General features: G+C 37.6%; 1 protein-coding gene across 7 annotated transcripts in view; it reads right to left on the reverse strand.

The window, feature by feature from the left end:
- Positions 1-17,520, reverse strand: part of ank3a (ankyrin 3a) — a 96,776-nt gene that overhangs the window by 43,712 nt on the left and 35,544 nt on the right. For 4 of the 7 annotated variants that reach the window (XM_084393205.1, XM_084393206.1, XM_084393204.1 and 1 more), the window contains 13 exons: positions 16,883-17,080; positions 16,425-16,523; positions 16,137-16,235; positions 15,339-15,437; positions 14,977-15,174; positions 14,707-14,805; positions 11,590-11,787; positions 11,401-11,499; positions 11,163-11,261; positions 10,975-11,073; positions 10,108-10,203; positions 9,267-9,339; positions 4,607-4,730 (listed from right to left, as the gene is read on the reverse strand). In XM_084393205.1, the coding sequence (XP_084249331.1) occupies positions 4,607-4,730; positions 9,267-9,339; positions 10,108-10,203; positions 10,975-11,073; positions 11,163-11,261; positions 11,401-11,499; positions 11,590-11,787; positions 14,707-14,805; positions 14,977-15,174; positions 15,339-15,437; positions 16,137-16,235; positions 16,425-16,523; positions 16,883-17,080 (1,580 nt within the window). Of the gene's footprint in view, positions 1-1,278; positions 1,291-4,606; positions 4,731-6,187; positions 6,479-8,617; positions 8,657-9,266; positions 9,340-10,107; positions 10,204-10,974; positions 11,074-11,162; positions 11,262-11,400; positions 11,500-11,589; positions 11,788-14,706; positions 14,806-14,976; positions 15,175-15,338; positions 15,438-16,136; positions 16,236-16,424; positions 16,524-16,882; positions 17,081-17,520 lie in introns of those variants that run through there. The other 3 variants (XM_084393202.1, XM_084393207.1, XM_084393208.1) reach the window with 3 other exon arrangements.

The following is a 17,520-nucleotide window of genomic DNA, read 5'->3' on the forward strand; positions in this document are numbered from 1 at the left end:
ATTCTGCAGCGATCAGCAGGATTTAAAGGTACAGCACTGTAGCGCACACAGCAGAACTGTGCACGAGGGTGTGTTTACGGAAGAAACGGTGTTGGTTTGTGTGCTAGTCTTCGGATGAATGGGTTTACAACCGTCTTTCTGTGTCCTCCTCTCGCACATCAGTTTCATTCGTCCTGATCGACATTGTTTTTATGGTTCTATAGTATTACAGCAGGTGAATCCATGTTCTCTGCAGTACACACTCTCTCAATTCCCTCCTCTGCATTACCTTATCTCTTTTTCTTTTCGTTCTTCATCATTTTCCTCCTTTACTATGCACTTCTTCTCTCTGTCTAATTATCTCGTTCTGAACAGAGACAGTATTTTAAAAGACGGCTGTACTATGGTTTTGTGTGCATTGCATGTGAAACAGCATACAAAGAAATGAATGAATATTTGTTCTCTTTTCCTAACAGGCTTAGCTATGTTATAATCATATGCCTCCTATCTAATGTTCTGCGATCAATGTGCAAATATGTCTGCTTGGAATAACTATTCTCTCTATGCTTCTCTATCAAAAGCACACTAGTGATTATAACCAAACATGCTTAGAACACCACATCTACTCTTAATTTTGCAATAAAATTGACCTGTGATCAATGTTGTGAGTAATGGCCAATTAAATGTGGCATTGCAACTGCTGACTGATCAGCTTGAAGCTTTTGTCCCTGGATGTTACATAGAGCATCACAACTGAAACAACAGCAAAACACAACATATATAAACACAGTCCATGCCACACTGAACAAAAACTCAAAGCAACCAAAATATAATAGTTAGCACACTAATCATTAATATTTCAGACATCAATAACATTTAAAACAATATTTCACAACACACAACTACTGCCCGCTTTTCCTTTTATTGAAACACTCCTCACATCTTTTCAATTTATAATCCGCCTTCAAAAGTGTTGGATGGCTTTTGTGTAACCGATAAGAAGCAGGTTTGGCTTCGGAGCCAGAAAGAACAAATCAAACGTCAACACAAGAGGAGTTCAGAGACCAGAACTCCATTTGAAATGCATGAATTTGTTTTATCAGGCCGAGGAGCTCAGGCCTCAGTGTATGAAAGGGATGAGACTCCATAGAAACGCACTGCACCAGATGACATGGTGGAGCGAGGCATGATGGGAGTTGTAGTACGTATGAAAAGGGGCAGTGACAGAAACGACAGCTACGGAGAGAGAAGGCGAAAGGCACAGAGAGAGAAAGGCAGAGAGTAAGACATCACTCTTACCTTATCCTGGGGCTAGAGAGAGTGAGAGAAGCGAAGAAAGAGAAAAGAGTAAAATGTACTGGACGTGGCAGAAGCAGTGAGAGTTAAGCATGGCACTGAGGCTCTGCCACAGCATGTGTTGTGCTCCTAGACAGGACTGGGTGTGTGTTTGGCAAAAACGAGCAACATTAGTAGCCCTATCTAAGAGCAAACAATGCCAGGCTGATGTTAACAAAACAAAAGAGGCAGAATATGAAACTGTAGAGTAGAATATCATTAAGAAACATCAAACAATCCAAACAGCAATAAGCATTTCTAAAGCAAGTAAAACTAATTTTCAGACATGAAACAGTATGTCTTACCTTGGCTAAGCAGCTGGGATACTGAGTATTTTGCAAATGACAATAATCTATACAGCTAATTTGACTCACATTTGACTATTTAATACCTCTTGTGTCAATATCCAAATACAGCAAACCATAGAGCTAATTCTTCCCCTTGAGCTACACAAGTGCTGAGCACAAAATTTAAATGATCAATTCAATAAATCCATCATAACTAAAGGTGATAACTGGAGACTGAAGGTCTGTATCCATCACATCACACCCTCACGTTCACACAAAAAGAGTCACGCACTTTCCAGGCTTTGTCACTCAGTGTTCCCTTCCCCGTGATGACGTCATTGTTTTCAGTCATTTATTCCACGTCCTCGAATGCTATGACAATTGGCACACAAAGGCCAGCCAATCAGAACTAAATGTCCCGTGCAACAACAGAAAATTAGGCTCCATTGTGCCACATAATGCTTGCATGACAGGACTGGTACCTTTCCATCCTAGTGTCCCCATTTATCTCACCTTCACTTATCATCCTTCTGCAACGACAACCAGATCCTGACGAGATGACCTCTTAAATGAGGGGATGGGCACAAAACACCACAAACGTGTGCCATCTGCACTAAACCTTTCTGAGAAACGTAGCTAGTTAGATTTTATAAAAGGTACTGAAAAACATTGTTCGAATTTGTACCTTTAGGCATACAACATCATGTGGCTTTTTTCTAAAATGTGTAATATATCTGATCAGATTTGGCGCTTACAAGGACATCATCCTTGTTATGAAGTGTCCTCAAGGCTGTCAAGATCCATTTGATCACGTTTCATTAATCATTAACAAAACATCTAGCCTACAATTAGTCACCCGAGCATTTTATGTGGTTATTTCCACTTGTATTTTTGCTAATCAAACAAAAAGCATATATAGACCATATAAATACCAAACCAACTTAGGTCAATGCATTAGGTTGTTCAAGCCACATAAATACTGTAAACTGTACGTTAAAATTTAAAGTGTTGATGGAGACAACATGTAATGTGACCATGTTTAGAGGGATAGATGGGGGTAAAATTAAATTAAAGGGAAAAATTATAAATGATTAATCAAGCCATTCTAGATCTTCTTTCAGACGAACACAATTGGAGATATATTTAAAAAATATCCTGGATATTTCAAGCTTTATAGTGGGAGTGAATGGGGGGCGAGATTTTGAAGCCCAAAAAAATGCACCCATCCATCATAAAAGTAATCCATACGTCTCCAGGGGGTTAATAAAGGCCTTCTGAAGTAAAGCGATGTGTTTGTGTAAAAAAAATATAGCTATAATAACTAGCTCCTGGCAGATGAACCTAAGCATACTGCACAAGTCGACTTGCGTCACAAGACTAAAGTCACACCGAGTCCAAAATTTGCGTCCGAAATTTTTGCACGTTAAAAAATAAATACGACCTCACGTTATGTCAATCACGCTTACACACTGCCTCCGAAACTTTTGTCCGTCATAAAAAATTCGGATCGGGTTCGATTTTCTGCATTTTTCGCATCTGTAGCAAGCATTTTGAATGGTGATTTGACAATTCAGAGCCACCGAATGACAAATACGAAAATTTTGGACTCTGACATGATGTAGGCCTATGACGTAGGATGTAGGAGTATCGTAAGCTTAGACGCCTCTCGTGGTTTAAACAAATAGGCTCCTCTTCTCTTATATCCAAATTCTCTGACATTTCTCCTTAAAATGTCTTGTTTTAGGCTTCTAATTCATGACTGGTGGTTTGTTTTGCTCTATCCTCTGCGCTTCCGCGTTCGTCAGGTAAGGGGTTACTCTTCCACCGCAAATGACTGCGTACGGCCGTCTGCCGGAAGCTAGTTATTAAAGCTAATTCAGTTTTAAACATGGATATTTTACTTACATTTATTAACACCCAGGAGCCATATGGATTATTTTTATTGATAAATGCATTTTTTTGGGCTTCAAAATCTCACCCTGTAAAAATAAAAAATAAATAAAAATCTATTTACACTGTATATCTCCAATCAATCTTACAATGTTTTTGCTGTTAATTATACTGTGTCTGGTTTTACAACAACTGGAAACTCTACTGTCTTCAGTTTTCATGTTTCAGTTTGCAACCATGAATTATTATTACTGTTAAAAATACAAAAGTTGCCCAGCAGAACATGCAACAATTTTGCCTAAAGTGGAATAACTGTATGATATTACCACTTTAAAAATATTAAATACTGTAAAGATGAATGTCTGCACTAAAAGTACAACAGGTGTTTTTCTGCTACTATTTGCATAACAATTTCTCATAATTTTATCCTGTCATCTAAAAACACTAGTGTCATGCACACTTTAACTTGAATGGCACATGGTGAGTTGAATTTGTGTAGTGGGAACAGTTTCCTGAGAACCAGAATATCCCAGTGTTTTTTTTTTTTTTTTCAGTAAACAACAGGATATGAAGACTGACAGCTCTGAATGCAGAGTGAATCTGGCCAAGATTTGGCTTTCTCTCCTTCCTGATGTTTACCTGATGTCTTTTTGTTCTTGAAGCATTTTACTAATGCAGACTGAAAGTCAATTCACAATGTCCTGTCATTAAAACAAAACGACCACAGCCTGGACTTGGTGGTTTAGTTTGCTTGCTTACTAGCACTCCGTTTACATGCCTTTTAAGACTAATGCTTTTAGAGAAGTCCAGCTGAACACTATTCCCTTGTCTAACTCCACATCCTAAATCTATCCACATCATCCTTCATCCAAACATCACCAAACATCTACACCTGCCATAACTTGCAGCACCATATAGGCTATTTTTGCCACTCATGGACAACCAGTGAATAGTTAACAAACAGCTTCATAAAAAAGCAAGCATCCATATAAATAAAGTATATTTACATTTACGCATTTGGCAGACGCTTTTATCCAAAGCCACTTACATTGCATTTCAAGGTACACATGTTACATTCTTATCAGTTGTTATATACAGTATATAAGTGCTGTTACCTGGCAGAGCGGGCTCCGATACTGAAACCCATGTACCCCTCCTGCGGCAGGGAGTCATCCCCCAACTCCCTCAGGTCCTGTGGCCGAAGATACTTCTCAGTCTCGCCAGTCATCGCATCTTCACCTGCAGGGATGAGACGGGCCTAAGGTGAGCTCACTTGAAGGTGAACGGGTAAGGTGACCTATCAGCAGCTGCGGCAATCAGCTTCCCTTCGTTCTTCTAATTAAATAAAACCCAAAGCGATTTACAGTTCAATTATTGCCAAGACAGTCCGACTAGAACAATCTGAGGTTAAGTGTCTTGCTCGAATGCAAGACTAATTTGTGGATCATCTCTTGTGGTGTAAATCTACCAGACCACACAGTCTAGTTGTGTCATGCAAACATCCAGCTTGCAGCTTCTAGATTATTCATCTATGTCACATAACACCTGGGTGTTTTTCTGTCCCTGCTGTGAATAACAAAAGCTTAGTTGGCAATATTTCACTAACACATAGAGGAAACAGTTATTGCTGCATCAGGACACCACTGCGTCTCCTGCTATAAAGCACGTTTCCATCACACCCCCAAGAGTTTCTTAAACCTGATGAAAAACAGCTAAAACCAGGCTATGCTGGTTTGCAGGTCTCTCACACTCAGCATGGTCTGTTTGCTGGTTTTAGGGGTTTGGAGCAAGCTGGGATCTAGCTACAATAAGGTAAGACTAGCAAATCATCTTAGCCTGGCAGCTTTTACGTGGTTTGTTTTCAGCAGGGAAAATATATAAATATGACAATAAAAAAATACAAATTAAGTTTAATAAAAGATCAAATTAAGTTTAATAGTTTAGTTTTACATTATATGATTTATGATAGTCCGTAAAAAAACCTTTTTAACCGACCTAAGATGGCTTGCTTAAGTTTGGACCTAATGGACCTAAGTTTGTTTAGTTTAATAACAGATTCAATTGTAACGGTTTTTGTAACCGTCGAAATTAACAAAGCTGTTATATTAAAAACCACTTGCAAAAAACAAACAAATAGTCACTATGCCAATGACAAAACAAGCAACGGCTGCGTCTCAAAACCTCGTTAGCTGCTAACATAACGTTAGACATTATCATCATAACATTCAACCGCGTCTAGGCAGATAGCTCTCGTGGTTTTCAGGGTGTCGTTATTTTACAAAATTAGGGCGCCTATGATGCACAAAATGACATCTAGGTAGGCAATGTTCTCAAGGTTTTGAGCCACAGCCAACATTTTTTATCATAAACGCGACTTTTGCTTGTCCTCCTCTCTCTCTCTGCGTGCTGCAGCCCCTCCCCTCCCGCTTCAGAACTCCTCTGTTTCCCTAACCGGCTCGCTAATTCCTTTCTACTCCGGTACCGAATTAACGACTTAATGACAGCGAACACTCATGACAAAGACTAATAGATGACCCTGTCTAGAAATAGAAGACACGACATTTGACGTCATTCTGAGTTTTAAAAGTGTAACGTTACATCTGAATAACATATCCGAGCAGTGTCCAGCCGGTGAACACAGTAACGTTATGCAGCAGAGCCCCAAAACACCGCAGTATTCTGACACAACGACTCACATAAAAGCGCTGCCATATCCCACTCCGATACTGATATATCCGGTATTAGCGTATTCCCCCGATATTTCGTTAAGTTCTCAATGAAGTCTGTATCCTCTGAGAAAATAACTGATGGTGAGGTTGGTCTATTCCGGTTGATCATGTGAGAGTCGGTCGTCCCGAGTCGACCAGAACTCTCGTGGCTGGATTTGCGAGATTTACATCCGTTCATTCGCCCGGTAAAAGTTAAATCACAAGGCAAGCCTGGGTCAAGTGAAGGAGGATCTACCAAAGCTGCGCTCTCACATGTCAGGGGAGCTCTGCTCTTTTTCCAGCCTCCCGCGTGAGCGCAAGCACACACGCGCGCACACACACACACACACACACACACACTGAACACGCGCGCGCGCGCGCGCAGGAGCAGGTCCGGTGTGTGTGTATGTGCTGCTGAAGATTTTGCAGGTCTAGCAGCAAGTGCAAGGTGGTAACAAGACACCAAGTACTGTCAACATAGTTCTCTCAGGAGAATGAAGGGAGGGAGACAGTGCAAGCGCTTCTCTAATGTGTGTGTGTGTGTGTGTGTGTGTGTGTGCTGGTTTGGCTACTTCCAAAGGGGTCAAATATAAAATAAAATAAAAATCCTCACAAATACAGAATGTTGAAGACTAACTTCTGGACATCTGAAATGGTTTTATTGATAATTTATTGATAAACCCTAATTTGGGGGCTTCAGACTGAAATCCACCCCAGAATCTTACAAGGTTAACAGGTCTGTTCCAGTGTTATTATTAATACTCCAACTATTAAAAACTGTTTAAAAATATAAAAAATATAAAAAAAAATAAAACCTGAAATACTGCTGAAAAATGTTTAAACGTTAATACAGCAGTTTAAATGCTAATACAAGTCTGTGTGGTAAAGTTTTATCAGCTAATATCAATAGGTCTCTCAGGCACACATTCAGAGTCACTGTAGAACATTCTACTCATTACAAAGTGATAAAGAACATTACATAACTAAGGAAGTTCACTCTTCTTTCAAATATATACTGTACAGTTATACACACAAGATCTCATTTTAATCATGTGTGTATTTTGCTGTATTTGGCACTGTGCTCTTTGTTGTGTGTGGGAGAGATCAGGCTTTACTTAAATGAATGAAATGTCCCGATAATGACAATTAAACTGACCTACACTGTGATAAAATGTTTTTATTTTATTTTTATTTTTTTATGAAGGGATTAAATGGTTCAACACAGCCCCGGAAAATATCAGGGAATTCAAAAGGTGTGATTTCTATGCCTGGATACTCGTGTAAATACAATTTTAAAACATAATAAATAAATAAAACATTAAATGAAAAATAATTTTTATAGTCATTATAAATGTCATATTTATGACAATAAAATATAGAAAAAAATTATGTTATTCAAAAAAACATTTTTTATTGTATGACAAAAAGCGGTTTTATTAATTTCATAATTAAAGAAAATAGAAAAGTATCTCTATGAAATAAAACTATTTTAAATGACATTACCAGTCATCACAAATAACTGGAAAAGTCATGGTTAAAAAAAGTCAAAAATCCTAAACCGTAATATTTTAAAACAACAAAAACTAATAAAAAGGACATAATTTGATTAAAAATTAACTTAAAATGAAAATGAAAACTGAAAACAAAAATTAAGGCTAATTCAAAATATTAATAAAACCTATAATAGCATTTAAATATACCAAAATAACTGGTTAGAAAGTAAATGTAATCATCTTAATTAAAATCTAGAAATGCAAAAAGGTTTCTGTAAGGTTTCTAATGCACATACTGCTCAGACAGCAGTTTCAACACTAGACTTCGACATTTTACTGTTTTATTATATTCCAAGATTGTCTCTCTCTCTCAGGTAGAGGGGTGGACACCTGTGGGTCCAGTCAGTGTCACCTGCGGGATTCTAAGTGTATCTGCTGACACACATGGTAACCGTACACCCTTATCTCTCTGTGTAACCATGGAGAGGGGTGCAGAGAGGGACATTATGCTCATGAATATTTCAGCGTTGAACCAGGAGACGAGAGAGAGAGAGTTTGGCATCATAGTCAACACGTGGAGTGTTTTCTTCTCCTCCTGATTCACTGCACGTCAGCTTCACTGCATCCCAGGCAACTGTATGAGTCACATACAGGCTTGTGTGGGCATGTTATTGTGTTTCTATGTGTGAGCATTTGTAAATATGTGTTTAAAGTCACGAAGGGGAAAAAAACTGTGTGTGTAAAGTTAGCATTCACAGGAAATCACAGCAATCACACTCGTGGTTATGTGCATACAGACTCAAGAAAACAGACACAGTGCACTGCAAAGCCAAACGAGAGGAACGCATCAAAGCCGAGGGAGTGTGTGCGTGAAGCGAGGGATGATTAAAAAAGGGAGAAAAAACAGAACTGCAAAAGCGTGTACCTTCTTCCCCATCAGTCTGGGCTTCATGATCTTTCACAGCTGTCAAACATACAGTGCACAGCAATAGGTTAAACATACACGCTCTCTCACACACACACACACACACACACACAGATTAATGAAGGCATATAGTGTTAGCCCAGTGAACATGGTGCAAGCTAGAGGGGAAACTGTCAAAATAACTAAATTTGAATATACCACTGGATGCAAGAATAGTTTAAATGATAATTCAATAATAAAGTGTGCATATGGTCACAGCGGAGTAAAGAGCTCTTTTCAGCATTATGAACCTACTGTATATAGTTCACAAAGAAAGAGTGAAACAGTGTGTGTGTGTGTGTGTGTACCTACTTAACTATTCTGGGGACAAATCTGTACCTTAAAGTGATCAAAACCTGACAAAATCTCCAAAAACCTCCCTAGGGACGTCCTCGTTTGTAAATCTGGTTTAAAAATAAAGTAATTAAAGGTTTTTTAAAAAATGTAAAAATGCAGAAGGTTTTGTGTGATGGGTAGGGTTAGTGAAAGGGGATAGAATATACAGTTTGTACAGTATAAAAACCATTACGTCTATGGAATGTCCCCATTTAGATAGCTAAGTAAACATGAGTGTGTGTGTGTGTTTAGATCAGTACTAGTTCAGCTGTACCTTCATCATCAGACATGTCAAGGAACTCATTCATGGTCTCCGGGACATTGATCTTGTGTTTCTCAGTTACAGGCTGGGCAAAAATGGAAAACATGCAAAATACAACAAAAGTTAGAGGTACTTTCATAAGAATAAATAGTATAAAGTAGCAAATTATATTGGCAATATGACATAATATGACAACTTTTTAAAAAATCACTGACAAACTATCAATGTAAAAAAAATATATGTTATTTTCATGTTATTGCCGATAACCAATAAAATTGCAGATTAAAGGTATAGCGGAGGATCTTTCCAAATTTTAGATAAGACCTCTCCACTTTTTGAATAAGTTTGATTGATTCACCAGAATGATTGACAATTAGGAGGACCAATAGTATAGGTGATCCACCCGGAAGTAAAAAATCCTACGCTATACCTTTAAATTAAAAATATAACAGTACAGTTATTTAAAAAAAAATGTAATTCACATTTTTCGGCAAAGGTAATCTAAATGTAAAAATAGAAGAAATGAGCCAGAATGATTAAATATCCAATATAGTTCGAAAAATAAAAAATTCGAATTGAAGTGTAATAAAAAAAATTAAAACAACATGGACTGAAATAATGAAATAATGAAATAATGTAAAATTTTAATTAAATTACTCAGACACTATGCTCAAAAGTGATTTGCATGATGCAGTTGGTTGGTGTGCATATGTCAGAATGCAAATGCGAAATGCAAAATTAATAAAAGAACAATTGCCGAGTATTCTAAGTTTATTGTGGACATTGTTGCTGCAGTGGAGGATGTTGAGGGAAGTGGAAGGGGTGGTCAGGAGACAGATAGTGAGTATGTTACCGTGGCAGTGAGGTTTTCATCCGTAACTCCTCTCAGTGTGTCCACTACGGAGATGTACCCAAGTCGCCGAGCAATGGAGAGAGCCGTGTTCCCATTCTGCCACACACACAAAACATTACTGTATACTATATTATCTGTAAATTAGGCATTTCTTATCATAATATGTAACATGCTTAATGTGAGTAAAGGAGAGAGAAGTGAAAGGTACACTACTCTGTAAGATTATTTAATATTTTTGAAAGAAGGCTGCATTTATTTGATCAAAAATACAGTAAAAACAGTAATAGTGTGAAGTATTATTACAATTGAAATAAATGTTTTCTAACTGAATATGTTTTAAAATGTAATTATAATATGCTAATTTGGTGCTCAAGAAACATTTCTTATAAATATCATTGTTGAAAATTATATATCTGAGTGAAACAGCTTCTCGAACAAGAAAAAATGTAGTCTGTAAAAATCAGACTTTGGATTTTGTCTGATTTTGTCCATCGGGAACTGATTTGATCATTGGATTGTTGTGGTTTGCTATTGATGCTTGTGACAGGTTGTCTCGCCCTCACGCCAGTAAACACGTCATCAGAGAAGAGGAGAGATATCGTTGCAAGAGGGAGGGGAAGTTACTTTAAAGATTAGAGGGCACATGAATTGTCGATTTTGATTTCATGCTTACTTTGATATTTTTGTGTAAACCACAATGCATTTTTTCAGGATTATTTGAAGAATAGAAAGTTCAGAAGAACAGCATTTATTTAAAATAGTTTTTCTTAAACAATGTAAAAGTCTTTACTGTCACTTTTGATCATTTTAATTCATTCTTGTTGAATAAAGTATGAATTTTTTTTTTTTAAATGCCTCCATACTCACCAGTGTGAGCTCATTGGCCGAAGCTCCATACTGAAGCAGCATATTAACGATGTGGGTGTGGCCTTGCTGTGCTGCCTGGTGAAGAGGTGTGTAACCGTTCTATGCACAGAACGACAGCGAGTCAGTAAAAGTCAGTTTACATGCAAATCAAGATAATGTATCTTTTGACAAGCTACAAACTAGCTCACTTTTGTTTTGGCATTAGGCCTGGCCTGATTCTCTAACAGGAAGTTAGCCATCTTCATGTTGCCATAGTGACACGCCACATGCAACGGAGTGTAACCACTCTATTAGGAGAATAAGAAGGACAAGTGAATATCAGACACTGATACAGACACGCAGCAGTTGACAATGAACCTCTGAATGAATCAGTCTGCTTGTGCTGGTTATGTAATTATGGAAATGCCACAAGTTCTGACCCCTGACCTTGGTTTGGCCATCAATTTCTGCTCCATGGTTCAACAGCACTTCAGCAACGCCTGCCCTGTCATCCTGTGCAGCCATGTGCAACGGCGTGAGACCGTTCTGTTTTACAAACACACAGAGTGAGTCAAACTACTTTTAATCTCCAAAATTGTGCTCTGTGTGTGTATATGTGAGTGTAAGTATGTTTACCTTATTGCCCATATTAACATTTGCATGTTTGGTGAGCAGCAGGGAGACAATGTCCACACTGCCCTCCTGTGCTGCCAGGTGGAGGGGGCTGATGCCCTGCCTGGTCACTGTGTTACACTCCGCCCCATATTCCAGCAACGTTGTCCCAATCTCCAATTTATTCTTCTTAGCTGCAATGTGGAGAGGTGTGTAGCCATTCTAGAGAGAGAGAGAGAAATAAGATGAAAAGTTTCAGTAATTTTTTTAGTACTTTTCTTTATTACACAAACCAAGCAGAGACTGCAAGAAGACTGTAAGAAGTAACCAAGCACTTCATTCCCCTCCAAATTCCCAACCTGTTATCATGGAGATTACATTAACATCACTCAAGGTACATCAACTCTGGGAAAAAGCAAGCCATGAAATTTAGAACTGCAAAAATCATATACTTAATCCGCATTTTTGTCTTGTTTTTCATAAAAATATCTAAAAATGCTAAAAACAAGATCAGTTTACATAAGATTTTTTTCCTCCTTGAGTAAAATATGAGATAAATATGAGATACGTAGGAGGAAAAGCATTATATTTCAATGCTTTTATGTTTCCTTGCATCCGCGAAACTTTGTATTCACTCACAAAAGTTTTGTTCCCCCGAGAATCTTTGCGCTTAATCCCAAAAGTTTTGTGTTCCTCTGAGAAAATGTGTTCAAAAATTAACACAAAAGCATTGAAATATATTTTCCCTCCCATCTCATTTTTTTCCAATCGCCTTGCCCCTTTAGTTTAGGCACTCCGAACAGACAAAATTTAGATTTGAATTAATTAACAAATTAATTCAAGACATATTATCTGACAACAAACCTTTATATCTTACACAATCTTTTACTGTTCACCTTTTACTAAAATGATCCTGTATTACTGTTTTAGATATGTTTACTAGAACACAAAATAAAAATAATGAGAAAGAAAATGATTTCTGCAGAGTTCAATGTGAGAATATGACCTGTTTAACAACTCTTCCATGCAGTTTGAGTGAGTTTAGTTTACTTTGCTTAAAGTTAATCAGATTTTATGCAATTTAACAAACTTTTCAGCCTTCATGACATCCTCTACAAATGTGCTTTGAACATGGCAAGAAAGTCACAAACAGCACGTAGTAACTCTTCAGATGTGATCTGGTATGTAGGGTCAGTAATAGTTTTGGTAAACAGCATGGAAGGGTTAATCCAGCAACCCAATCTCATACCTTCGCTGCAGATTGAGGAGATGCTCCCTGGTCCAGCAGTAACAGAGCCACTCTCTGATTATCATAGTGAGCAGCCACATGCAGCGGTGTTAACCCAGTCTACAATATACACACAGACCCCAACACGACCACAAGCACCCACGCCAGCATGCAACACACATACACACAAACATTGGACGCACGCATGCATGTCAGCACATACAGTACATAGGTGCACACACACACACACACACACACACACACGCACACGTACGCACACACACACACACACACACACACACACACACACACACACCATGTTAAGGTTAAGAGGGAAGAAATCCCAGCAAACCACATTAAGATTATGGAGGACCAAACCAGCAGAAATTAAAAATAAATAAATATATAACATGTATAATATATAACATGCATAAAAAATAATTAATTTTTTTTTTTTAAAAATAAATGACTTAAGACAACTATAATTCATTTTTATTTTTATTTAATCGTGAATTTATTTTTGTATTACTTTTTTCTTTCTTTATTACTTTCTTTCTTTCTTTTTATACTTTTTATTTTTCATTTATTTATGCATTCTTTTATTTTTATATCTATTTATTCCCACAAGTATTTATATTTATTTATTTATCTGTGCGCAACAAGTAAATGAGGGAAGCTTGCGTAGCTCCAGTGCATCATTGGTTGAGAGCTCACGTATAGAAGCGTTAGAAGATCTTAAGCGATTTCGGAGTTTGCGACGGGAGTTGTAAGTTATTTTCACCGGTTTGCATTACGTCGAATTATTTTGTAGTGACCACGGTTTTCCAGAAATAGAAACACGAAGCTGAAGCCAGCAACTAATGTGATCCTTCCTTACAACATTGTCATCAAGGCCAGTTGGTTTCTAGTTGTTGTTTTTGTGTAAATCACAGAGGAAATCTTGACTAGGTTTACTAGGTTTATTTGAACCTAGGTTTGCGATGCTTGGGGGAAATGCGGCCCTGGATTGGCAAGGTTTTCTCAGTGAAAAAAGTAATAAAAAAAGAAATTCAGGATTACATTTAATTCAAAAGGATATTTGTTTTATCAAGTCATTTTTCATTTATTTATTTTCCTATTATTACTATATATCTATTTATAATTTCTGCAGGTTTGGGCCTCCATATTAAGCAAGCGGCAATGAGCTGACACATAATATGAAGTTAAAAAAAAGACTTCCACAGGATGGGTGTGTCTTTCCTTAACACAGTTTAAGCTTCTATGTGATATTTCTGTATATCTGTATACTATTGTTGTACGTATTAAGAAGCTTAATCTTTGTTAAGGAAACCAGACCTTCATGACAGCACAATTGACGTAATGACTCGTCAGCTCTATGAGTCTCTCAATAAATCTAGTTATGTGGATGACAGTTATACTTTGTAGTTCAAGAATAATAAGAGGAACCATTTGGAGGAAGGTTGACACAGATGAACAGACGAAGACAAATGAAGGTCCTGTCCCAAATGACGCCCTCTGTCCTTGTGGTTTAAGGCGTCATGGTTTGGCTGGTTACTGTGGCCCAGTTAGCCCCTGCTGGTAGATGTTGTAACTACACCATCTGGCTACAAAAAGCAGGTTTCTCCATTGAAGGCCATTCAGAAGTAGCCAAGTATTCTGACCAATTGTTTTTTTTGCAAGAAACATTTCAAATGTAAATATTTCATTATATTTATATTATTATCAATATAATATTAAATTTTACCAGTGCCTAAATTTTGGGCTTTTATGGACTTTGCCAAGCTCAAGTGAAGTCCACATCAAGTGAACATTTTGGGGTAAGACCAAGCTGTATTATGAAATGCACAAGGCGACTCATATAAATGTTGCATCACTATACAAATGTGCAATGATGTATGCATATGTTCACCAACCTTGCCTGCTGCATCTGGTGCAGCTTTCTTCTGCAGTAGAAGATTGGCAACTTCTAACTGCCCATACTTTGCAGCCACATGCAGGGGAGTGAATCCTTTCTGTGGATGTATATATGGCCATGAAAGAGAACAAAAAACAGTGAAAAGGATTCTCATGACAGAGTCAGCTTGAATCATCTGATCAGTCTCAGATGTTTGAACCCCACTGTGTGTGGGCATACAGCACAAACACACACACACACACACACACACACACACACACACACACACCTTAGTTGCTGCAGAGAGGGAGGTTCCCTGCTCCAGCAAGAGAGCTGCTATTTCCTGATGGCCCTCCCGGGCGGCGAGGTGGAGAGGGGTGTAGCCGGAGGTGGTGGCAGCATTGGGAAGTGCCCCCTTCTGAAGCAACTGCTGCACAATATCCAACTTTCCCAGACGGCTAGCTATATGCAGGGCTGTTTGGTCATCCTAGAAATTGTCGTTATGGAAATAGAGAGTGGGAGAGAGAGAGATGAGATGAGAGGCAAAACTGCAAAGCACATTTATCATCTGTCATGTTCTAATCATGTATGTGGTGGGATGTGGACAGAGGTTTATTCAAATTTGAGCTTGTGAGTGTGTGTGTGTCTCACCTTGGCTTTGATGTCCACTTTAGCACCATTCTGTAGCAGGTAGCTGACAACATCAGCCTGGCCGGCCCTTGCTGCCATGTGCAGTGCTGTTTCACCTCTCTACAATACAACATTTGTGCCCAGAACATTTGATGAAGTGCATGTGATTTGCAAGCTTTAATATATTAATTAAAAATGAGTTATAAACTTATTATATAACAATATTATTCATGTTATGGAGTACTTTTAATGCAAACAAATTCAAAGGAGTGTATGAATTGTATTATTCAGTATGCCAGTATAGCCAATTATAAAAATTCTACTAAAATATATATTTAAAAAAAAAATTGCTATCAACCAAAACTTTTCCATGATTACATTTTGTATTGATCTTCTCATTCAGATAAATAACACACACACACACACACACACACACACACACACACACATATATACATATACATATATATATATATACATATATATTATACTGTACATATATTTTTATCTAAAAATATCCACCTCAAAACAGAAAAGAGGAAGTGAAATCATGAGTCTTTGCTAAGCCATTTTTCATGCTTGACAAGATTAATCAAATATAACATGTCCACCCCATCACATAAAATATGATATACATTTTTTATTAACTATTTTTTTGTATTAATTTAGATTGAGATGGCAAAATGCAATATACTAACACACAAAGTTGTGTGTTTGATAGAATGTTTAAAATGATAGAAATACATATTTAAAAAATCACCTTTATATTTCACAGAATATATGTCTGTGAGTGACTCTATACTAAAAGAGGAAACGTACCACGTTGGTGGTGTTGGGTGAGGCTCCGTGATGTGTGAGCTGTTTCACTATGTTCTCATGACCCATAAACGCAGCAACGTGGATAGGCGTCAACCCCGACTACAAACAATAAAAATATGAAATATGAAAACCTAACTATAATGTGCTATTACATTTTAGAAACATATCTAAAACTATGAACATTAAACTCATTTCAAAACTAGACAATACATTTCTAGTGCTTTTATGGCACTATATCGCATCACATATGTTTTTGATGAAAGTTCAATCATCATATCTCTCTCTTACCTCAGTGACTGCCTGCATTGATGCTCCATGTTTCAGCAGCAGTTCCATCACCTTTACTCTGTTCTTCTTACAGGCAATATGAAGAGGTGTGAAACCGTTCTGTTGATGTGAACATAAACATGTTCTGCTTGACTGAGACAAAACCCACAAAAACCTCCTTTTGGTTGAATGAACCCATGGCATTCACTAATAAAGCTTTGTGATCTTGTTCATTTCAAGTTATTTCTGAGGTTCAGATTTATTTTTAAACTGTCATCAGAATGTCTCAGAATTACTATGGCAACACGCTCAGCTGTGTATTGTGGAGTGAGAGATTAGCATTCATACAGCTGCATCTGGTAACAGAGGAAAATTAACCATGTCACCCTGAGAAAGAAATGCAGAGAGAAAAAGGAAAGAGCGAGAAGGTATTTTATGAGTTTGATTGTGTATGGTTCTCTTTTTCCCTCTGCTCTCACCAGGGCTTTAGCGTTAGGGTTGGCCTTCTTATCAACGATGACTTTGGCCACTTTGTAATGTCCGCAGTGAGCGGCCACGTGCAGTGCCGTCAGGTAATCGTTGGTGACATCATCCACGGGGGCATTGTGCTGGAGGAGCAGCTGGACACAGTTCAGGTGATCCCCTTGGGTCGCCATGTGCAGAGGAGACAGACCGTTCTATGGTAAACCAAAAAATAGCATTTAACAAGATTAATAGATAGTGGTTGATCAATACAGATTTTTTTTTCATGGCAGAAGCCGATGTCTTAGAGCAAGGTGGCCGACGGCCAATATACAGCCAATATAAATTATATCACATCACACTATTTAATTTACAGATAGTAAATAAACCCATGCTGCAATGAAAGTTACATTTATTTTAAATAATATTTACTAAAATGAAAAAGTTTAAAGATTTGTAAAACATGACTACAAAGGAAGTAAGCTGGTACGATTGTGTGCATTGGGAATCATATTTTCTCAAATAAAGGGCAGTAAAGGTAAATGTTCATACAGTACACAGTGAATATGACATGAATATGAACACAAAGATTTTCCAAAACGAAAAACTTATCGGCCATTGCCGATAATTAAAAAATGCCAAATATTGGCCACTA

This window comes from Rutilus rutilus (assembly GCF_951802725.1).
Source record: "Rutilus rutilus genome assembly, chromosome: 21".
In the NCBI taxonomy this organism is placed as follows: domain Eukaryota; kingdom Metazoa; phylum Chordata; class Actinopteri; order Cypriniformes; family Leuciscidae; genus Rutilus; species Rutilus rutilus.